Source organism: Ostrea edulis, chromosome 3 (assembly GCF_947568905.1).
Source record: "Ostrea edulis chromosome 3, xbOstEdul1.1, whole genome shotgun sequence".
NCBI classification, from domain to species: Eukaryota; Metazoa; Mollusca; class Bivalvia; order Ostreida; family Ostreidae; genus Ostrea; species Ostrea edulis.
In genome coordinates this window covers 64,433,318-64,453,409 of record NC_079166.1, presented here as the reverse complement: position 1 = coordinate 64,453,409, position 20,092 = coordinate 64,433,318, and the positions used below count along the sequence as shown (strand labels likewise).

The 20,092-nt window shown below is 35.8% G+C and overlaps 1 protein-coding gene across 1 annotated transcript; it reads right to left on the bottom strand.

Annotated features, from left to right (window-relative positions):
- Positions 1-820: 820 nt before the first annotated feature.
- Positions 821-19,131, bottom strand: LOC125675884 (peptidase M20 domain-containing protein 2-like). Its single transcript, XM_048913722.2, has 6 exons — positions 18,608-19,131; positions 7,925-8,073; positions 6,172-6,314; positions 4,191-4,345; positions 2,198-2,438; positions 821-1,062 (listed from the first exon to the last, which is right to left on the bottom strand). The coding sequence occupies exons 1-6, from the start codon at positions 18,971-18,973 to the stop codon at positions 926-928; spliced, it is 1,191 nt and encodes a 396-aa protein (XP_048769679.2). The 5' UTR covers positions 18,974-19,131; the 3' UTR covers positions 821-925.
- Between the last annotated feature and the right edge of the window lie 961 nt (positions 19,132-20,092).

Here is a 20,092-nt window from a genome sequence, read left to right as displayed (position 1 = left end):
TCTGAATTTAACCTTAAATTTCACAATCCATAAAACTAACATAATGGATTACAATATCTTTAAATTTTGTTTTATTAATTTTAATACTTGTTGATGTATATGTCTAAATTTTCTCCATCTTTATAAGTTTTTCATAGAAAAGATTTGCTCCAAAGTTTTGCAGTCGTTTAGGGTTTGTATGTAGTACATTACACTTTTCAGAAATTTTGCGCATGCAGGGTCGGACCCAGACAATTTTCAAAGGGGTGTGCAATGTTTTTGCTCCAAAAAGGAAGGGGAGGACGAAGACCCAAATATGACAATTTTGTTAATAATATTAATTCAACCAAAAACAGGGGGGGGGGGGAGGAGGAGGGGGGGGGGGTGCAATCCACTTAACCCCCTCTAGATCCGTCACTGAATATATCTTTGAAATCAGCTAGGGAAGCCCAAAATATAATCCTAACTTTTTTTTTATCTGTCTTATTGAAGTTAGGTCTCTTATGTTACTGGTATAATTTGTAGATCGCATGTCTAATGGTACTGTGTAGTTTTTGTTAGTATATTTCACTGGTATCATTTATAGATCGCCATGTTTAATGGTACTGTGTTGTTTTTATTAGTATATTTCACTGGTTCATTTATAGATCGCCATGTTTAATGGTACTGTGTTGTTTTTATTAGTATATTTCACTGGTATCATTTATAGATCGCCATGTTTAATGGTACTGTGTTGTTTTTATTAGTATATTTCACTGGTATCATTTATAGATCGCCATGTTTAATGGTACTGTGTTGTTTTTATTAGTATATTTCACTGGTTCATTTATAGATCGCCATGTTTAATGGTACTGTGTTGTTTTTATTAGTATATTTCACTGGTATCATTTATAGATCGCCATGTTTAATGGTACTGTGTTGTTTTTATTAGTATATTTCACTGGTATCATTTATAGATCGCCATGTCTTTTGTAAAATCTTCCTTGATTTGCTGAAGTAAATCTGGGTTAGTGAAGACATCAATAGCGGTCATAGCCAGAGCCTTTCCTTGTTCCAGGGTGTAGGGCTGGGCCACCGGGTCACCTGTAAGTAAAATACAGCATGAAAAGGGGGGGGGGGATATAATACATCGTCATAATGGTTGATTTCATTTTGAAACTTGAATGAAAATATAAACGTTAATAATATCTGGAAATTTCTCTTAAATTTAATCATCTAGCTAGGTCGCTCAGTAGATGAACGTGTTGACGGCTACTCTGCAGTTCGTGTGTTCGAGTCTAGGCCTAGCAGCTGGGTTTTAATTTTTTTTCCCAGAAAACTTTCTACTAAAATTTTGGAAACTGTTTCAAAATATCATTGTACTTCTCCTCCACTTTCCATCCAATATCGGGGTAGGATGGGACCACAATAGGGGATCGAAGTTTTACATACAAATATACTGGGATCTTCTGATGAAGAATCACTGGGCCAGAAAAGTTTACATTTACATAAAAGCCTCCTGACATAGTGCAGATTCAAGTTTGTAAAAATTATACGAGTGTCACTATTATTTTGACTGTGATATGAGGGGTGTTGACTGAGTATTTAATTAATACGTTTTGTCCAGCTGTTACATGTATTTTATATTCGTTGGCGCGTCTCCAGGTTGGTTGTTTTGTACATCCTCTACACAGGGAAACTGTGTCATCAGTGTTAGCGGGCTTTAACTTTGAGTATAATGTATACTTTTGAGTCCTGGAGAGTAACCCTTTTTCAAATGGTTGATGTAAAAGAACATCCATATTGAATATCGGTGATCAATTGGCGTAATTTTGTAAAACTTTTTGAAAAAGCTCCCTCACATTTTATTTGTAATTTAGTGTATTAAAACAAATACATTCTTCAAATATTGCACATATACAAATATATTGACATTTCCAATGTTTTTGTTTTTTATATCTCTACAAATGTAACGATTGCCATTTCCTCATGAATACACATCAGTTGTGAACAATGCGAGAACGAATCTTGATAAATATAGCACGTAAATATGAAAAATAAATTCCATGAACTTGAAAATAATCATGAACTTAAAGGTATGAGATGCTTCACGATATCGCTCTTAATGACAAGTGCCGGCATGAAGAGTCACACTTCATACTCTCATGTATTTTCAAAAACGAAATTTATTTCTAAAATGTACATCAAAATTTTAGTCATAATATAAACAGGGGATTACCCGCGGCTGCCGTGAATTCCCGTGTGTGGTTCGTTGCGTCACTTCCGACGTAGAACATTGGATGTATACTTGGAACAGCGTACGAAACATTCCCCATGTCTGTGGATGCACATATTGGAAATTCTAATTCCTCAATTTGCTGAGAGAGTCCCAGTGATTTTATATTTTCCTCGAACGACTTCACGAGAGATTTGTTGTTGATAATGTTGAGACAAGTCCGTTCGTCAATCTTGATCTCAATCTGAAACACGTGAAATTTTTAAAAAGTGTCTTGTTTCTAGTCTTTTATAGGCTTCCGTTTTTAGCTCACCTGAGCTGAAAACTCAAGTGAGCTATTCTGATCACCCGTTATCCGTCGTCTGTCCATCTGTCTATAGACTTTTCATAATTTCGACGTCTTCTACAGAACGACTGGGCCAATTACAACCAAACTTGGCACAAAACATCCTTGGATGAAGGGCTTTCAAGTTTGCTCAAATGAAGGACCATCCCCTTCAAAGGGGAGATAATCACAAAAATGCAAAAATAGGATGGGGTCATTTAAAAATATTCTTCTTAAGAACCACCAGGCCATAAGAATAGAGATTTATCTGAAAGCTTCCTGGTATAAAGTAAATTCAAGTTTGTTGATATCATGACCCCCGGGGGTAGGATGAGACCAAAAAAGGGGGATCAAAGTTTTACATAGAAATATATAGGGAAAATCTTTAAAAATCTTCTTCTAAAGAACCACCGGGCCAGAAAAGTTCATATTTACATGAAACCTTCCTGATGTAGTCCAGATTCAAGTTTGTTAGCACCATTTGCCCCCGGGGTAGGGTGGGGCCACAATAGGGGATAAATTTTTTACATACAAATATATGGAGAAAATCTTTAAAAATCTTCTTCTCAAGAACCACGGGACCAGTGCAGATTCAAATTTGTTAACATCACGGCCCCGGGGGTAGGGTGGGTCCACAGTAGGGGATCCGGCAAAGCTTTACATACAAATTTGTAGGGAAAATCTTTAAAAATCTTCTCAAGAACCACTTGGCCAGAAAAGTTTACCATTACATGAGAAGATCCTGACATAGTGCAGATTCAAGTTTGTAAAATCATGGTCCCAGGGGGTAGGTCGGGGCCACAATAAGGATCAAAGTTTTACATGTGAATGTGTCGGAGAAAATCTTTAAATATGGGCCAAGGTGACTCTGGTGAGGGATGTGGCCCATGGGCCTCTTGTATGTTATGGTATAAATGTCTAACCATTATTATTAAAGAAAATCATGAAAATGTGTCTGTTTCTTAGTGGGTCTGAACTTTCCCTACTTCGGTCAAGTCAGTGGCGTTTTCGGACCCATTTTCATGATTTCTCGGTAAAGTCTAAGTTCTAATTACTGGAAATTTTGATTATCTCCATTTACAAAATTGGTTTATTTCTCATATTTATATTTTATGTCTGGTAAAATTATATGACATTGTTAATAATACTTTTGATAATTTAAAACGAATTATTGAACGTCACAAAGGTGGCAACACACGATACTTCCACCTACACCCCTGTACAAAACGGAATGCGTTCTTTCAAGACCAAGATTTGCAGAATATCTAATATCACCACCATGTTTCAAAAATTCGTGAAAACGACGCACAACTGAGTGATCCAGAATGACAACTGAAGTTTTACCCGTTGAAGACATGATAATATAATTTACTCACCGAATACATGTACTTGCAAACAATTAACTCACAGACTTGAGAAAAACGTCCGTCGTCCAAGGCTGTAGGTGGGAGAGGAGGCAGAGTGACGCACTGCGTGGCCGAAATTTTATTGTTAGATTCTGATTGGTCAATCTCTGCCTCTCCTTAGACATGAAATAAAATTACCCTTATCATGCATAACAATATATCAGACTCAAAGAGAATACTTATTGATAACTATAAAATATTTTAAGTAAACTTAATTATTTAGGGGAAAATAGCAGAAACGTCGCTTATGACCTAAGTTGCATACTGTGCATCCAGTTGCCATGGCAGCACTCTGGAAACACTTCGTGGTCTTCTCCGTCAAGATGTCAACCTCCTTCTGAGATGGCGCTCGAAAATAATATTTCAATTTTGTTTCCTCTGGTATTATATTTGGCTTGGTACCTCCTTTCGATATTATTCCTAAAATATTAATAATGAACTGATTTCATGTTGAGGAGCTATCTACTTTGATACAAATGCATGAAAATACCTTCAAATTTAGTTTGACTCTTTTCCAATGCAATTTCGATCCACGTCTGTCTGCCGCCTATATAAACATTTTCTGGGTTATCCAGGGACATGGACACGATTTGTGCTGAAAATTTTCAAATTTTATATTTTTGTTTTTAATGTTACTAAGGGATTGTTAATGGTCAGCTAAAATTTGAATGTCAGTTGTCGAGGTACATGAAAGATATACACCGCTCACAATTTCTTGTTATGTAAACAAGACTCATGCCATGTTTATTGTAAACAATAAAAATGGAAAAATAAAATTTTAAAATTTTCAGCTCAAATCGTGTCTATGCCCCTGTAAAATTACTAGTACATAAAAGATGAGGTCAAAAAATAAAAATCATTCGGACTCTAGCTGGAGTCAGAGTATAGGCATTAGATGTGAAATGTTTACACTGATTTTTTTTTTTAATTAAAAAAAAAACTAGTATATTATCATAGTGCACCATATACATGTAGAGAAATACTTGAAACAATAGCCAATCATACACTTTCTTATGTTAAAGATAATTTATCTCGAGAATTGTATGTGCATAAATAAAAAATGATAAAGCATTTTATTAAAAAAAAATGTTTACCTCATACGTATGATGCATATCGCTAACATGTAGCTTTATCAAACAACCATTGAATAAAGGACTTCATTTTGGTTCACACAAGTCAAAACACAACGTTATCTTGCATAAAGCAAAATCTCAGAGAAATAATTCACATCAGTTAGTGTAAGGTAAATAGAATATATACGATAGTGTGATTTCATGTTTACTTTATGCAAGTCGTTGGGATGCGATATATATTTGCTTGGCAAAGTGTCCATATTATATCCAACGAGTTGAAATAGTATATAATACCCTCTCTATGTACTCGCGTACTGTAAAAGTGGTTATTTACGCGTGGGGGAAATTGACACTAATTACGTGGTCACGTATTTCCCCATCGCGTGTAGTTATAAATATTTGATATGATATGTTGTATTCAGTTACCGCGTATTTTCCCCCAAGCATAATGTTGGACGTTGAAGAACACATACTTAACCCCTAGCTTAAATAATCATTTTTACAGTATTTTTCATCGAAGTATGGTAAATTATTAAAATATATAATTATATTTCTCCATTTATGATTCGAAACAATGTCAGTCATTATGACGAGTTGTTATTATTACATGAATACAGTAACACATGATCTCAGTTTTTCAAACGCTGAAGTCTTTCTTTGTCCTTTGGATTTTCATCGCCTCTCTTCTGTGGAAGCCGATAGGTGCCAGGGTATAGAACTAATATTCATGTAACTGGCGGCCGCCATTTAACTTATAAGTGGCGACTGCCATTTAAATTAAGTGGCGGCGAGTTAAATAAATATTAATTCTATATTCTGGCACCTATCGGCTTCCATACAAATCCCAGAGGGATTTCGATTTTTTCCCCTAATGACTTAACAGTAAAATTGCAGTTTTTGGTAAATTTGGCAGGATTTTAAATCTTACATTTCTAGCACTTCAGCTTTATTGCTCATATCATCTCATGGTTTTCATTCAAGAGACATTTGATCAGCGTCTTATAAATCCTGAATTCAGAATCACAATTCTATTCACAGATAACAGTTTGTTCAACAACAATTATCTGAAAACTCAATTTGAACTGCGTTTAAAATGTGAAATATTCATGAACAAGACCACGCATTCATATATATGAACCAAAATGCTTTACTTTTTCAGTAGTATCTGCTTACCATGAACACGCCATGTTGGTTTCATCTGCTGCCGGAGATTAGACACGGACTGATATGCGTTCACAGCTGCGTCCAAAGCGTTGACGCCTTCCCATGGAAACGCGGCCGCATGTGACGCCCTGCCTTTGTAGGTAACTGTTGCTCTATAAGAGATGAAATGTGCATATATAAAAAGATTGCTTTCAACTAAGGAATTACACCCATGTAGAGCACTTCATCACGGCAGAGGCAGAAAAATCTGACACGAAAGTTTTAAATCAAATCTGTAAACTATCTAGTCATTCGACTGAAAGTGGTCTGGGCTGTGTTTTCTTGGTGCGTTTTCCCCTTTTGATTGTTCTTTTTATTGCCTGAAATATCGGGGGATGTACTGACAAGGTAGTCCCACCCTCATTTGCCTTTGCCTTATGAGTTCAGACTAGAAAAACTGTATTAATTTCCATTTTATGTGCTTTAATTCAATCAATAACTAAACAAATTGTATGTGTTGCAACCTTTTTAAAGATGTTATCTGACAGTGCAGAAAAAATGCGCATGGTTAAGGCTTTATATCGTTGTTTTCTTGTATCGCCGTCTCAAAAATTTATCAAACAAAAAATTCTAACATACATGTATATTCCCACTATACTTGTGTCCAAACATACCTTCTGACATTGATTAAAACCCCATGCGACTCGAAAACTCACAGCTTCGAATGATTTTGTTTGTTGACGTAGCCAGGGTAGGTAGTCGGTCAAATCGAAACCCATTGATTTTTGTATCTATTAATAATGTCAGGTATTTACATTTACATATATTCGTTTTTCATTGATCATAAACACGAATACTTAATATCAGATTAAAAATGTATAACTTCTCTAGATGTTAAAGATATGGTAAGTCAAACGTTGCAATATTTGATTTTTTCCATTTATATTGTATAATTTTCCCATTTGTATTCTATATTTTCCATTTGTATGTATAGTTTTTCATTTGTATTCTATATTTTTCATTTGTAGTGTATAATTTCCAATTATATTGTATAATGGAAAATATAGGATACAAATGGAAAATTATACAATACAAATGAAAAACATCAAATATTGCAACGTTTGATATGCCATATAAAGAAGGTCTCGAGTATTGAAATCAATCCTGGTGTAATGAAAGCCTAGCCTGGTCCCCGCACCACCACTAATAGCGACCCTAATTTCAAAACTTGAACTTTACTGATAACTTTTGAACTATCTAAGGTAGAGTTTTCGATTCGTATTTTGTATATAGATTTCTTGTGGCAAGACCTTTCATCTCATACTATGATCTATGACCTTGACCCTCTCCAGAAGAGCAGGGTCAAGTTAGTCATATTCATCCCCATGCTGTGTGAACTCAAGTTCGGTAATATCGTGACCCTTTGGGCCACAATTGGGGGGGGGGGGGTAAACATTATTATGGGAATAAAAATTGAGGAAAAATGCTTTAAAACCACAAAGCTGAACAACAACAGGGTCAAAGTGATCCAGGTGAGCGATGTGGCCCATTGGTCTCTTGTGCGTCGTAGTGATTTCGTGTCTCTTTAAGATTTTGTTTGGCACAAATGAAAATTGTGGAGTTAATGTTACTATTAAATGTTAAATTTATATAACACTGACTGGAAGATAATTTGCTAATAGTGCAACTGGGTTAAGGTTACAGAAGGTGCATTTTTCTGTATAAAATAGTGGCACCAGTGACCTATTCTCTTTAGAGGACAAAGAAAAGTTATGAAACCTGCCTCTGTAGTACGTAGAAGTTTGCAGTAGATGAGTCCGATTTTGCTGGATGTGACATCATCGCTACGTCAACCCCATCAAACACCCCTTTGTCCAACAACACGATTTTACCGCCGCCACCTTCTTCTGCAGGAGTGCCGATCACAGACAGCTGAAACCATCATTAATAACTGAGAAGCGTGTACATGTACATAATGACGGACTTTAAAAACGCATTTGAACTGTGTTATTGATTAATTAATTCAATAAATAGATATCGGGTGTACTAGTATCATCTTTTGTGATAAAAGTTTAATTAATATATTGATTTTAAACGTCATTGTTATTCCCTGAGAGGCTACATTGTACATGGAAGTCAAGAGGGGTCCTGCAAAAATGTAGTTTGGTCTTAACAACGGGTATGCCCACCATCACCATTGATAACGGCGCGAAGCCGACATGTCATTGAGTGACAGACACTCCAAATGGTCCTTTGGCAATCAATCATTGATCCTGCCTGAAATACAGGGACAAGGATGAACACGAAAACATTTAGCTACCTCCCGCTGACTAACGCCTGCTTGCAGCATACCGACAGCTTGATATCGCTTCTTCTTTTTCTTGCTTTTTTTTTTTTTTTTTTTTTTAACGTGGCATAGTCTTCTTTTTTTTTTTTTTTTTTTTTTTATCTCTGTTGTTGATCTCTGTAATCACCAGCTGAATGGTTTTATCACGACAAAACCCCTTTTTATCTTTTCGTCAGTTTACGAGAAGAAACCAGCACGATGTATGGTGAGTGAAGTTTGCAATAAATATATTAAACTTATCAAACTTTTTTCGGGAAAAAATGCGTGTTTAAAGTCCGTCAAAATATATAGAATTTCATCTTTTACTTTTCTTTCCATATTGGAGTGTTAAAACTTTTTTTTATAGGAGAGAGGACTGGATAAGCTCAGCAAGTCGCAGTATAGATTATTGTGTCTGGATAATAGAATCAATGGGCGAAATGATCCTGAAACCTATTATTGGAATAACACCGGACTTTTCGAAAGGGTGTTGCTAAAACGTGGAACAGATAAAGGAACTGAACGATAAACCCACAATAATAACTTCCCGTGTGGTATGTTGGCTTATCTGCATTTTCATCGTTTAATTTTCTTTGACCATCACTGTGTAGAGTCGGATTCTAGTGGGTTGATTGATTGATTGTATCTTGTTTAACGTCCCTCTCGAGAATTTTTCACTCATATGGAGACGTCATCATTGCCGGTGAAGGGCTGCAAAATTTAGGCCTATGCTCGGTGCTTACGGCATTTGAGCAGGGAGGGATCTTTATCGTGCCACACCTGCTGTGACATGGGACCTCGGATTTTGCGGGCTCATCCGAAGGACCACCCAATTAAGTCGCCTCTTACGTCACAAGCAAGGGGTACTGAGGACCTATTCTAAACCGGATCCCCACGGGATCTAGTGGGTGTTGATAAATCGCGATATGTAAAAGAAAAGTTAGTTGATTATGTGTACAGAAATCTATGCATGCATGTTAGACCTGTAAACTCAATTTCCAAGAACAAGTCTAAACCAAATTATTCTTTGTTAGCCCTTAGCCGATCGACCCCCCAAAGCTTACGCTTCTGTATGAATTATCTTTATTTCTTTACATGTTCATGATGAGCCACCACAAAACCAGGCTTATTGAGGTTTTTTCAACAAAATGAGAATTTTAACATATTTAGATAGGTTTTATATCAATAAATAAAAATATGAAATATTTCACTGAAACTCCTTATATTTATTGAGTTATGACATTGCAAAGTTGACACCTTCCTCCTGAAAATATTGCATTACGTTTATGTAACGTTACGTGTGTAATATTTTTATAACGAAATCACTATAAGTATAGAAAATATTCACTTCTACAATAAAGTCATATTCATAACAACAAATTAATAACAGTCGGTGAGTACTATTTTCATATCTTATGTACTCTAATTAATGTTGGGGCAATATTCTATTATATATTATGGTTGTTCTGATGACATGGAATGTACGTGGTATTATCTCATCTACAATGTGCTTGTCAACCGTTTTAGACAAAGAAAATTGTGACATTATGGTAGTAACAGAACATAAGTTAAAAGAAAGCACGAAAAATTACCTTGACAGTATTCATAGAAATTATGCCTGCTTTGTCAAAATTGATGATGATAGCACATTGTATTGTAACTCAGGGTTTACTGGAAAATGCGGTGTTGCTATTATGTACAAGAAATCGCTGATGTTTTCTGTTAAAGAAATTAGTTGTTATAACACAAACCGAATTGTAGGTATGCAACTTGATGATCATAATGGCAACCATTATTACATTCTTGGTGTTTATTTGCCATCTGAGAACAATATTGATACATATAAACAAGAGCTTGATATTCTTGAAAATCTGTACAGCTACTATTCCAACTATGGTAAAGTTATCATTGCAGGTGATCTCAACGGCAGCTTGATTGATACATGTAACACAAACCCTATCAAAGCTCTTTTATTATCAGACTTTGTCTCAAGATGTAATTTATGTATCCAAAACAGAGACTTTGTTATTGAGGGTGAACATTTTTCCTTCATCCAAAAGAGAACTACTCTCGATTACATTTTGTTTGAAAAGCATGTTCTTAAATGGATAAAAAGTTACAGAATTCTTGAAGAAGGGTCTATTTCCATTACATCAGACCATTTACCAGTCAAAGCGACTTTTAATTTCGAAATTCGAAGACACTCTTTAAGAAATTCTCAATCAAAATTACCCGCATGGCATAAGGCTACCCCTGAATCTGTTGTAGAATATAGAAATCTTGTTCAGGACAACTTGCGACACTTATTTAATACTATACTCAAAGACGACAAAGACATTGATGATTTCGCTAATGAACTCTCGTTAATACTGTTATCTTGTGCTGAATCGTCTATTCCATTCTCGTCGTATAATCCCTATACACGCCCAGATTGGACAAAATCTGTCAAACATCTGCACACGATAGAGCGAACCAAGCGAAGAATCTGGATTTCTGAGGGAAGACCTCGAGGTATGCAGTTCTCTTCCTATCGTGAATATAAGCGAGCAAAGCGTCAATTTCGTAATGCTCTTGACACAGAACACGAGAATTATATGCGCAAGGTATATAGTGATATCGATCAAGCTGTTGAAGTTGATGTTCGGCTGTTCTGGAAGTTGACTAAACGCAGGAGGCCTAGATCATCACGAGTATATCCTGAGATCTGCGATGAAGATGGAGTGATTCACACGGATCCACATGGTGTAGCGGAAACATTTGCTACATTTTACAAGAAACTTTACACTCCACTGGATGAAGATAATTTTGACAACGAATTTCAAATGAAAATCGAGGAGAAGTTCCAACATTTAAAAAACGAAAGTGAGCTAGACTTCGGTTATATACCAGGAGGCAAGATCACATTAAAAGAAACAATCACCGCTATCGACACCTTAAAACTACGAAAAGCACCTGGAGATGACTTGTTGACAAATGAACACATAATACATGGTGGTAAACTACTTATCTCCTGTCTTCTAAAGTTATTTAACGCAATTGTAAATTGTGGTCATGTCCCCGTCTACTGGAAACGCGGTCTGATAGTTCCGTTATATAAGGGTGGCAATAAACCTAAAGATTCCTGTAACAGTTACAGACCTGTAGCCTTATTGCCTTGCTTTTTTAAGCTTTTTGAAAAAGTTATCTACAATCGTATTACTAAGTATGTTTTACACAAGAAAGATTTTCCCAACACTCAACAGCAAGGGTTCCAGAAAGAATTAGGTTGTCTGACTGCATCGTTCAATTTACATGAAACAATTTTTCATAATTTGGAACAAGGTAGTAATGTTTACGTGGGTTTTCTTGATATTAGCAAAGCGTTTGACACGGTATGGAGGCCTGGTCTTATGTTTAAGATATACGAACTTGGCATCAGGGGTAAATTATGGTCACTTATTAACCAATGTCACCAAAATACAGTGAGTTCAATTATTGTAAACCAAACCCAATCAGATTGGTTTCCTGTTAACCAAGGTGTTAGACAGGGCGGTGTGCTTTCTACCTTTTTGTACCTTGTTTTTATTAATGATCTTATTCATGAATTACAGTCGGGTAGTCTAAATACTGGCGTACTAGATATCCCTAGCAGCTGCCCCTCTTTAGCTGACGACTTGTCATTAATTGGCATATCACCACTATCGCTCCAAACAATGTTGGATATCGCTTACAACTACTCCAGTAAATGGCGATTTACATTCAATGCGTCCAAATCCTGCGTCTTGCAATTTCGAGCTAAAGGAACAAAGTTAGGCAAATTATCGTGGCACTTAGGTCCTTCCAAAGTGACATGCGAACAGTCCTATAACCATCTAGGAATTGTTATTAACCACAAAAGCAAACTCTCGGACAGAATACAGGAATCTTGCAACAAAGGGCGTAAATCTTACTTCGCACTATCCGATCTTGGTACACAGTTTCTTAGCCCAATGACAATGTCTCATTTGTACAAATCGATCGTACTACCATCAGTGCTTTATGGATGTGAACTCTGGAGCAACATGTCATCTGTTGATAAAGTTCGACTTAACACATTCCAACACTTTATTTGCAAAAACTCCCTTCATTTACCAAAGTTATGCAGGTCAGATATGTGCGAATCACTTTTCAATGTTGTACCCATATGTGCTGAAATTGACGTGCGGAAACTTTTATTCTTTGGAAGATTATGTCGTCTGAATCCAAAAACATTAACGAAGTCAATATTTCTCGCAAGACTATTTTCCTATCTGTACAGTCTCTCCGATGTTCATTCTGGTTTTATTCCCGATATTGTGAAGACTCTTCAATCATACGATCTTGTTTCCCATTTATGGAAATTTCTGGAGGATGGATCCTTCCCTTCGAAGCTGAACTGGAAGAATATGGTACGTGGTAGAGTCATGACCTCGCATCTATCTCAGCGTCAAATACGAATGTTGCACGACCGTGAATTTCTTTCCTTTATACAAATTTTCTCGGACTCAAAACCGTCGTCTATCTGGTTTTTAGCAAAAAACTACAAGGAAATTGAACTCTGCAAATTCATATGCAAACTGTGCACCAATTCGTGCTCAATGGACCAATTCCAAAATTGCTCTCTTTGTGGAAGGTCTTTCTCTAATGTGTTTCAACATTCCTCTTGCGCATGTCCTGCAACTGCAATTATTAGGAACAATTGGTGGAACGTGATCACAAACTGTTTTGACATACGCCTATGTGCAGAGTTATGCGGATTGACAGAAAATGAAATGTTTCTTGTTCTTCTGGGGCGGTATACAATACACGAAACCAATAATCAAACCTTCCGCTTACTGAACTTCAATTTTGTTCGAAGCGCAGCTGCGCATTACCAGAGAGCTCTGGCTCAGTTACAGGTATCGCCTCCCTAGCTGTCAGACACCATACCGTTATCTGCCCCCTATCCATCACATACTTTAAGGGTAGTGTATATATGTTTATTCTTCTATATTCTTTTTGTTTGTATATATATATATGTCTGTTCAAAATGTAATATTCATGTATATGTAATTGTATATTAACTTAATATTGCAATATCTCCACATGGAGGAAATAAAGAATGAATGAATGAATGAATGAATCAAATACAAGTGAATTTTTTTTTTTTACTAATTCTTATTCCCACCGATTGTTTGCATCGGTAAGGGTGTTGCTAAAACGCGGAATGGAAAACAGAACGGAACGAAAACAAAAATCAATATGTATTGAGAAAAATTAGATAGAACGATTATTTTACTATCATAACTACGCTTGGGTCTTGCTACATTGAATGGTTATAGTAATGAAATATATTTCAGAATCATAACCAGCCTTGATTTAAGGCCCTGTGTTTTTACAGGGATGCATACATATAAACAAACGCAGCTGACTCATGGATATCATTGCCCTCTATACTACATGTATCTTCTTTCATCTTTCAGGTTGAAATTATTGAGGAAAAATAGTTGATATGATATATTTTGAATATTTTCTAGTGTCTTATTCTGCAATCATGTATATATATCTAGTCTTCATTCGCTGTAACACCCCCCCCCCCCCCCCCCCCGCCGCAAGAAAGAACGAAATAAGAAAGGAAAGAAAAGATTAAACCAAGTTATGATTGGAAAGACATGTAATATCTATGAAAAGATTTTTTTAAAACCTGATCAATTTGAATCAATTTAGGCCATTGAAAAATCGGAATTTTTGCATTAAACTTTCTAATTATATATAGTTGTTAAACGAGTTTCTAAACGTTTTAATTTTTCAGCAAAATTAATTCTTCTCGTGTCTAAAACTACTTTAAATGTGTTTTAAATGAAATATTTTGTGTAGTTTTCGAGTTTGAAATCGGCACTTAGATTTAAAACCGTATTGTGGCTAATTATCGCAATATTTCGACGAATGAACTATCTGTATATCAGAATTAATTACTATAAGCATAAGACAAAATGCATTTAAAGCATACTTTGGAAACACATGCATGTGATGTGTCCTTTAGTCGATTTAAATATAAATGAAGTTAATTTCATGTACAGTGCTTGTTTATTGAACTAACATCTCTACTTGTTGATCCGTTGAATTCAGGGATTTATAACTCGCTCAATTTAGTACTAGGTAAACCAGATTTAAACTCTTAATGTCACCCTCGTGATAATGTATTGAATGTACATAATACAGATTGAAATATAACGATTCAAACAGAAACTAAAAACATCCCTGTCTTATTCTTCTATCGCTGTTGAAGGAGGGGGGGGGGGTGTTCAATTCTTTTATTTTTTCAATTTCAAATACAAAATTGGTTCAAATGTTTAGGTCAAAAGTATTGCGCTCCCTTCTCTCCCTCCCACTGCAGTGAAAATTACCACTTTTCCTGTAATTGAGTCAATAAAACATGGAGGCAGAAAATCCCTTTCCAGGGATCATCCTGTTGTCTGTAGCATGGTTTTCCTCTTTCAACGACGTCAATATTTGTGCGAAAGAACGATTAATGTTTGTGCTAAGAGCATTTACACCCTCTAAAACAAAACACACAAGTATAGGTATGAAAGTTTGTAATTATACCCCCCGAACGAAGTTCTGGGGGATATATAGGAATCACTCTGTCTGTCTGTCCGTCCGTCTGTCTGTGCAGATTCGTGTCCGGGCCATAACTTCTTTGTTCTTTGACATAGGCATACCATATTTGGCACACAGGTGGATCACCATGAGACGATGTGTCGAGTATCATCTTGACCTCTATATGACCTCGACCCTTGACCTCAAGGTCAAAATTAAAGGGTTTTTTTTTTTTTTACAATGGATTCGTGTCCGGGCCATAACTTCTTTGTTCTTTGACATAGGCATACCATATTTGACACATGAGTGTATCACCATGAGACGATATGTCGGGTACCTTCATGACCTCCATATGACCTTGACCTCAAGGTCAAAATTAAAGGTTTTTACAATGGATTCGTGTCAGGGCCATGACTTCTTTGTTCTTTGACATAGGCATACCATATTTGACACATGAGTGTATCACCGTGAGACGATGTGTCAGGTACCTTCATGACCTCTATATGACCTTGGACTTTGACCTCAAGGTCAAAGTTGATTATAGGGTTTTGACATAGTCATACCATAAGACATGGGTGTATCACCATGAGACTATGTGTCATGTACATTCATGACCTCTTTATGACCTTGACTTTTGATTTCAAGGTCAAAATTCATTGGATTTGTGTTCGGACTATATCTTCCATTTCCTTCTACAAAGGCATACCATATTTTTTCACTCAGGAAAGAGGTAATTTATACCTATTAACAACACCCTTTGGGAGATTGGGGTAAGCGGGGTTATTCTTAGTGAGCATTGCTCACAGTACCTCTTGTTAATTTTTCAAAAGCGGATTCATTGTCAATTTTTCGAAAGAGTTGATATGTTTTTCATATGTATAATTCATTTTCTGAGATCAACTGTCATTCATGATTTATGTAACGACGCTTTCATTACGACAAAAACAATCCAACATCTCTAAACCGTGTTGTTTTAATCTCATGATTTAGTTCACAACCCAGCCCAATAACTGCATTGATATGTGGAAATGAGTGTGATTTTTTTGTTTTTAATTTCAACAACTTTGTATTTGTTTTCGTAAATCCTAGTATTGATTAATTAGCAATTAAAAAGACAGCAAAATTGTAATTGAGATTATGGCATATATACTCCGACCAAATGTACATTAGTGAGTGCTGATTATTAGTTTATGTTGTTAAAATTTTTTTTTTGGTTCTCTTCAAAAATCGGATTTAGTGTTGGCAATGAGAAATTCTGTGTGCCTGGAATATATTTTATTCGGACTTTGATTAAGGTGACAGGATGTAATTCATCTACCATTCCTTAAAGCTGGTGATATTTATATATCTATACGCTGACAAAAACGTTTTTAAAAAATTCTGTTAAAAACACACTTTTTAAAGATTACTTTCCCTGAGTCTTAAACTTCTTATACAGTGCAAGGGTTTTTTTTTCCAATGACCGCTTTTAATGCAAATTTCTAAATCATCTTAATATTTTACTCTGTTGATTTATAATACCCTGCATATATATAGTGCTCTACATACCCCCCCCCCCCCCCCCCCCCCCCCCAATAAAACTTTAGCTAATTTGCTAGTTTCAATGTATGTAACCCTGAACTCTTTTGTTACTTGCATACATGAAATATCATATCGCAATAGACAACATTAAAATGATGGAACGCAGTAAAATGACGATCGATGTCCGCAACAGGCCCCAAGACCATAAACTGAGAATAGACTTAAGTAAAAATATTGATTACTTATATCTGAAGATTTATCTAGCGCAGATGTTTGAAAAACTGCAGGTTTATAAAATAAAATCAAATGCAAACATATACTGAAAATTTTATTTGTTTATGAAAATTATTTCCAAAGTTAGCTGGATTTGAAATTTAGACTTAAGTCTATTCACAGCTTATGGTCTTGGGGCCAGGTCGTGGGAGTTATACTTAAATTTTCTCAAAGTGGTCAATTGATTTTTATATTTATTAATCAGGCATGATTTAAATCAAAACGCGTGTTCTAAAGTGGAGCTGAAATATGTTTCCAAATTCACAAAATATGCATGAAAATCATTACCATTGCTAAACTATGTGGGGATCAATTCATTTCATTTTTTGTTTAACATAATCGCAATGCATGTAGTTTTCTCGATATCCTTGTATAACTAATGAAATATTACAGCTCTATCCGCTTGTTCAGAAACACATGCATAAAAAACAATGATCTTATTGATAAACTATATACAAAAATTTGTAGATCATGTCATGCTGGTTAGAACAAAAATTGAACTTGTGACATTCCATTCCATGTTCCGTACCGCGTTTCAACAACACCCGCTAAGTTGCTACTTTCGTTTTCGACAAATCCGACCAAACAAGATACTTTTTAAATATTTTTATTTTGCATTTAAGTAATAGAATAACTGTGTATAGGATGTGTCCTAATTGTTAAAAATCCACGAAACATGAATGCTAACGTGCATAAGTAGGCCGACATTTTATCTCGGCTACATTGCACAGGTGCTTGTGGACAGGACTTCCGGTACCCCCCTTCTTGTATTTTTAAATGTTCAATTCCTTGGGTATTTCGGACGTATTTTTGATAAAATATGTAACTTCAGAGTTTATATATTTCAATGGAATACACAAATCTCGCATAGAAACCGTTTTTAAAAATGTCATATCGACATTTAAAAATACAAGAAGGGGGGTACCGGAAGTCCTGTCCACAAGCACCTTTGCTACATTGTGCAGTACTACAGTCATTTTTTTTTTTTTTTTACCGATATAAACCTTTGCATAGATTTTTATGAGAGTTTATGACTTTATGCTATTTTTGCAATTTTGGATTAAAAATTTTGAAAGGGTAATATATAATAATTTTAATATTACCAAATAAAACAAAGAACGCAGCTGGATATAGCACATAATCAACGCGGAAAACAACAACAAAACAACGTAATGTTTTACATTTCTTTTAACGCCGTTTTCTCAATTATGACGTAAAACTCAACAAGCCTATTTTGTCGTGGCGGCTCACTATATACGTTTTTTGTGACACACATACAACGTTAAGGTCACAATATTTTCAGAGGACCTTGGAATAAGTAGTGCATTAAAATTTTGTTCTAATTTGCAACATAAACACTATGTATAATTAGATTTCAGTATTTCTGTATAGCAGATCTTGGAACAGTGGTCATTTCAATAATGTGTATGTAAGTCGATCGAACTTAATGATAAGTGTAGAATTTTATAAATTGAACCATATGGGATTTTATTGCAAATTAAAGGTTTACATATAGGATTTTATTTCGTGCGCTACGGCTACGCCATACTAGTCTGACTTTGCAATGTTCTAGAGGCAAATATAAAACTAGTTTTAAATGAATACTTTTGTATTATTTGTTTATAATATTCATGTTTTAGTTTCAAATTTATAACCTATATATATATATATATATATTTCAATTAAATAAGATAAGTGATATAGACACCATGGTATACAAAAAACCCCTATAGTTCTTTATAGTTCTCTATACAGTAGTAACTATAATACCTGTCCCAGCGGTTTTCCAAAAGATTCGAATGCCGCCTTGATTCCTAATCCTGCCGCCACCCCAACCTCAGCAATCAGATTATGTCCACAAGCATGACCGATTCCTGGAAGTGCGTCATATTCACAAAGTACAGCCACGTGCGGACCCTGGGATTTGTTCCCAAGAATAGCCCGGAAAGCCGTGTCAATCTTGTATTTCCGGTCCACAGGAAAACCGGAGTCCTCCAGGAATTTTGTCAAGTAATCGTGACTGTAGAATTCCTCAAAGTTCAACTCGGGATGTGACCAAATTTCTTTGCTGAGAGTGTGTAGATCATCGGCATACTTGTCGATAGCCGAGCAAGCCACTTGCTTCAAATCCGCCATTGTTCTTTTGTCCAACGGAGATATAAAAATTTGATTCACGCGAATACTGCTTAATACTAGAGGGGGGTTCCTATATTGAATACGAACGGTATTTCCCGGGTTTGATCATCGGTATACAATCATCAAGTGAATTAAGAGGCCCTCCAAGGGACAGGTAGATTTACCTGTGTCTACCTTGATTGGATAAAGCAGTTAAAGTCATACGTGACGTTTCTCAATATAATATATACGTAATTTTTCGTGACATTTTGTTGTTTTGGGGTTGTTGTTTTTTTAAATTTCTTTATAACATATTATCAGTCACTTCTTTTTATGCATCTCAACTGATTGACAACCGGAGAAGGCGACGCTGGATGGGACCAACTCTTCCTCGGCCTTTCTGTGGGGTTGGCAATCTGCATGTTTAAAATATACCACAATGATATTCTAATTTCTTCAGTGAGGCATTACGATACCTTTTAGTGTTCGTTTACGTGCTCTGTTTGCATCGACAGTCAAAATTAACATGAATGCTGTTTATTACTAGTAGTGGACCATATTGAATTTTAGCTGCAGAACTGTGGAAACGATCAGTTCTTTGCTTTTCGTCCCGTTGAGAATTTTCCACTCATATTGAGACGTCACCAGCTGTAGGATTTAGACCTAAGATTAGCGCTCTGCCAGGGGCGCGTTTTACAAAAGAACTTACGACTTACGGCCAACTTTACATACTGGAATTTTCCAGTTTATTGTAAGTTCAGTCACTCCAAATGCAAAATATCTTTTTTACAATGTTGAAAATTAAGCCTAAAAAAGTTTTACTTCATTCACTCACAGTAATAACAGTGTAATACAACTTAAGACTTGCGACTTTGCCGTAAGTTGTTTTGTAAAACGGGTTCTTTAAGGTACCAACTGCCACGACACGGTGCCTCCGTTTTTAAGGTCATATCCGGAAGACCCGTGATTCTTAGTGGAACATCACAGCGGCGTACATCCCATATAGACGAAATGCTGTAGCTTACAGTTAATTTTTCCCAGATGTAAAAATCCCACCGTTGAATCGTTCAGATTTTGAATATATTTTTGTAGAATACAAAATAGTCGGGATATTTTTTTCTCTGTAGCAGTCAGTGAGTC

What these genes read in the sequence shown, in the direction of transcription:
- LOC125675884 (XM_048913722.2), bottom strand. Translation starts at nt 18,973, where the DNA reads ATGGCGGATTTGAAGCAAGTGGCTTGCTCGGCTATCGACAAGTATGCC. An exon ending in ACCAACATGGCGTGTTCATG is followed by an intron (nt 4,346 to 6,171) that starts GTAAGCAGATAC and finishes TTAATATTTTAG; the next exon opens with GAATAATATCGAAAGGAGGT. An exon ending in CCATGGCAACTGGATGCACA is followed by an intron (nt 2,439 to 4,190) that starts GTATGCAACTTA and finishes CACGTGTTTCAG; the next exon opens with ATTGAGATCAAGATTGACGA.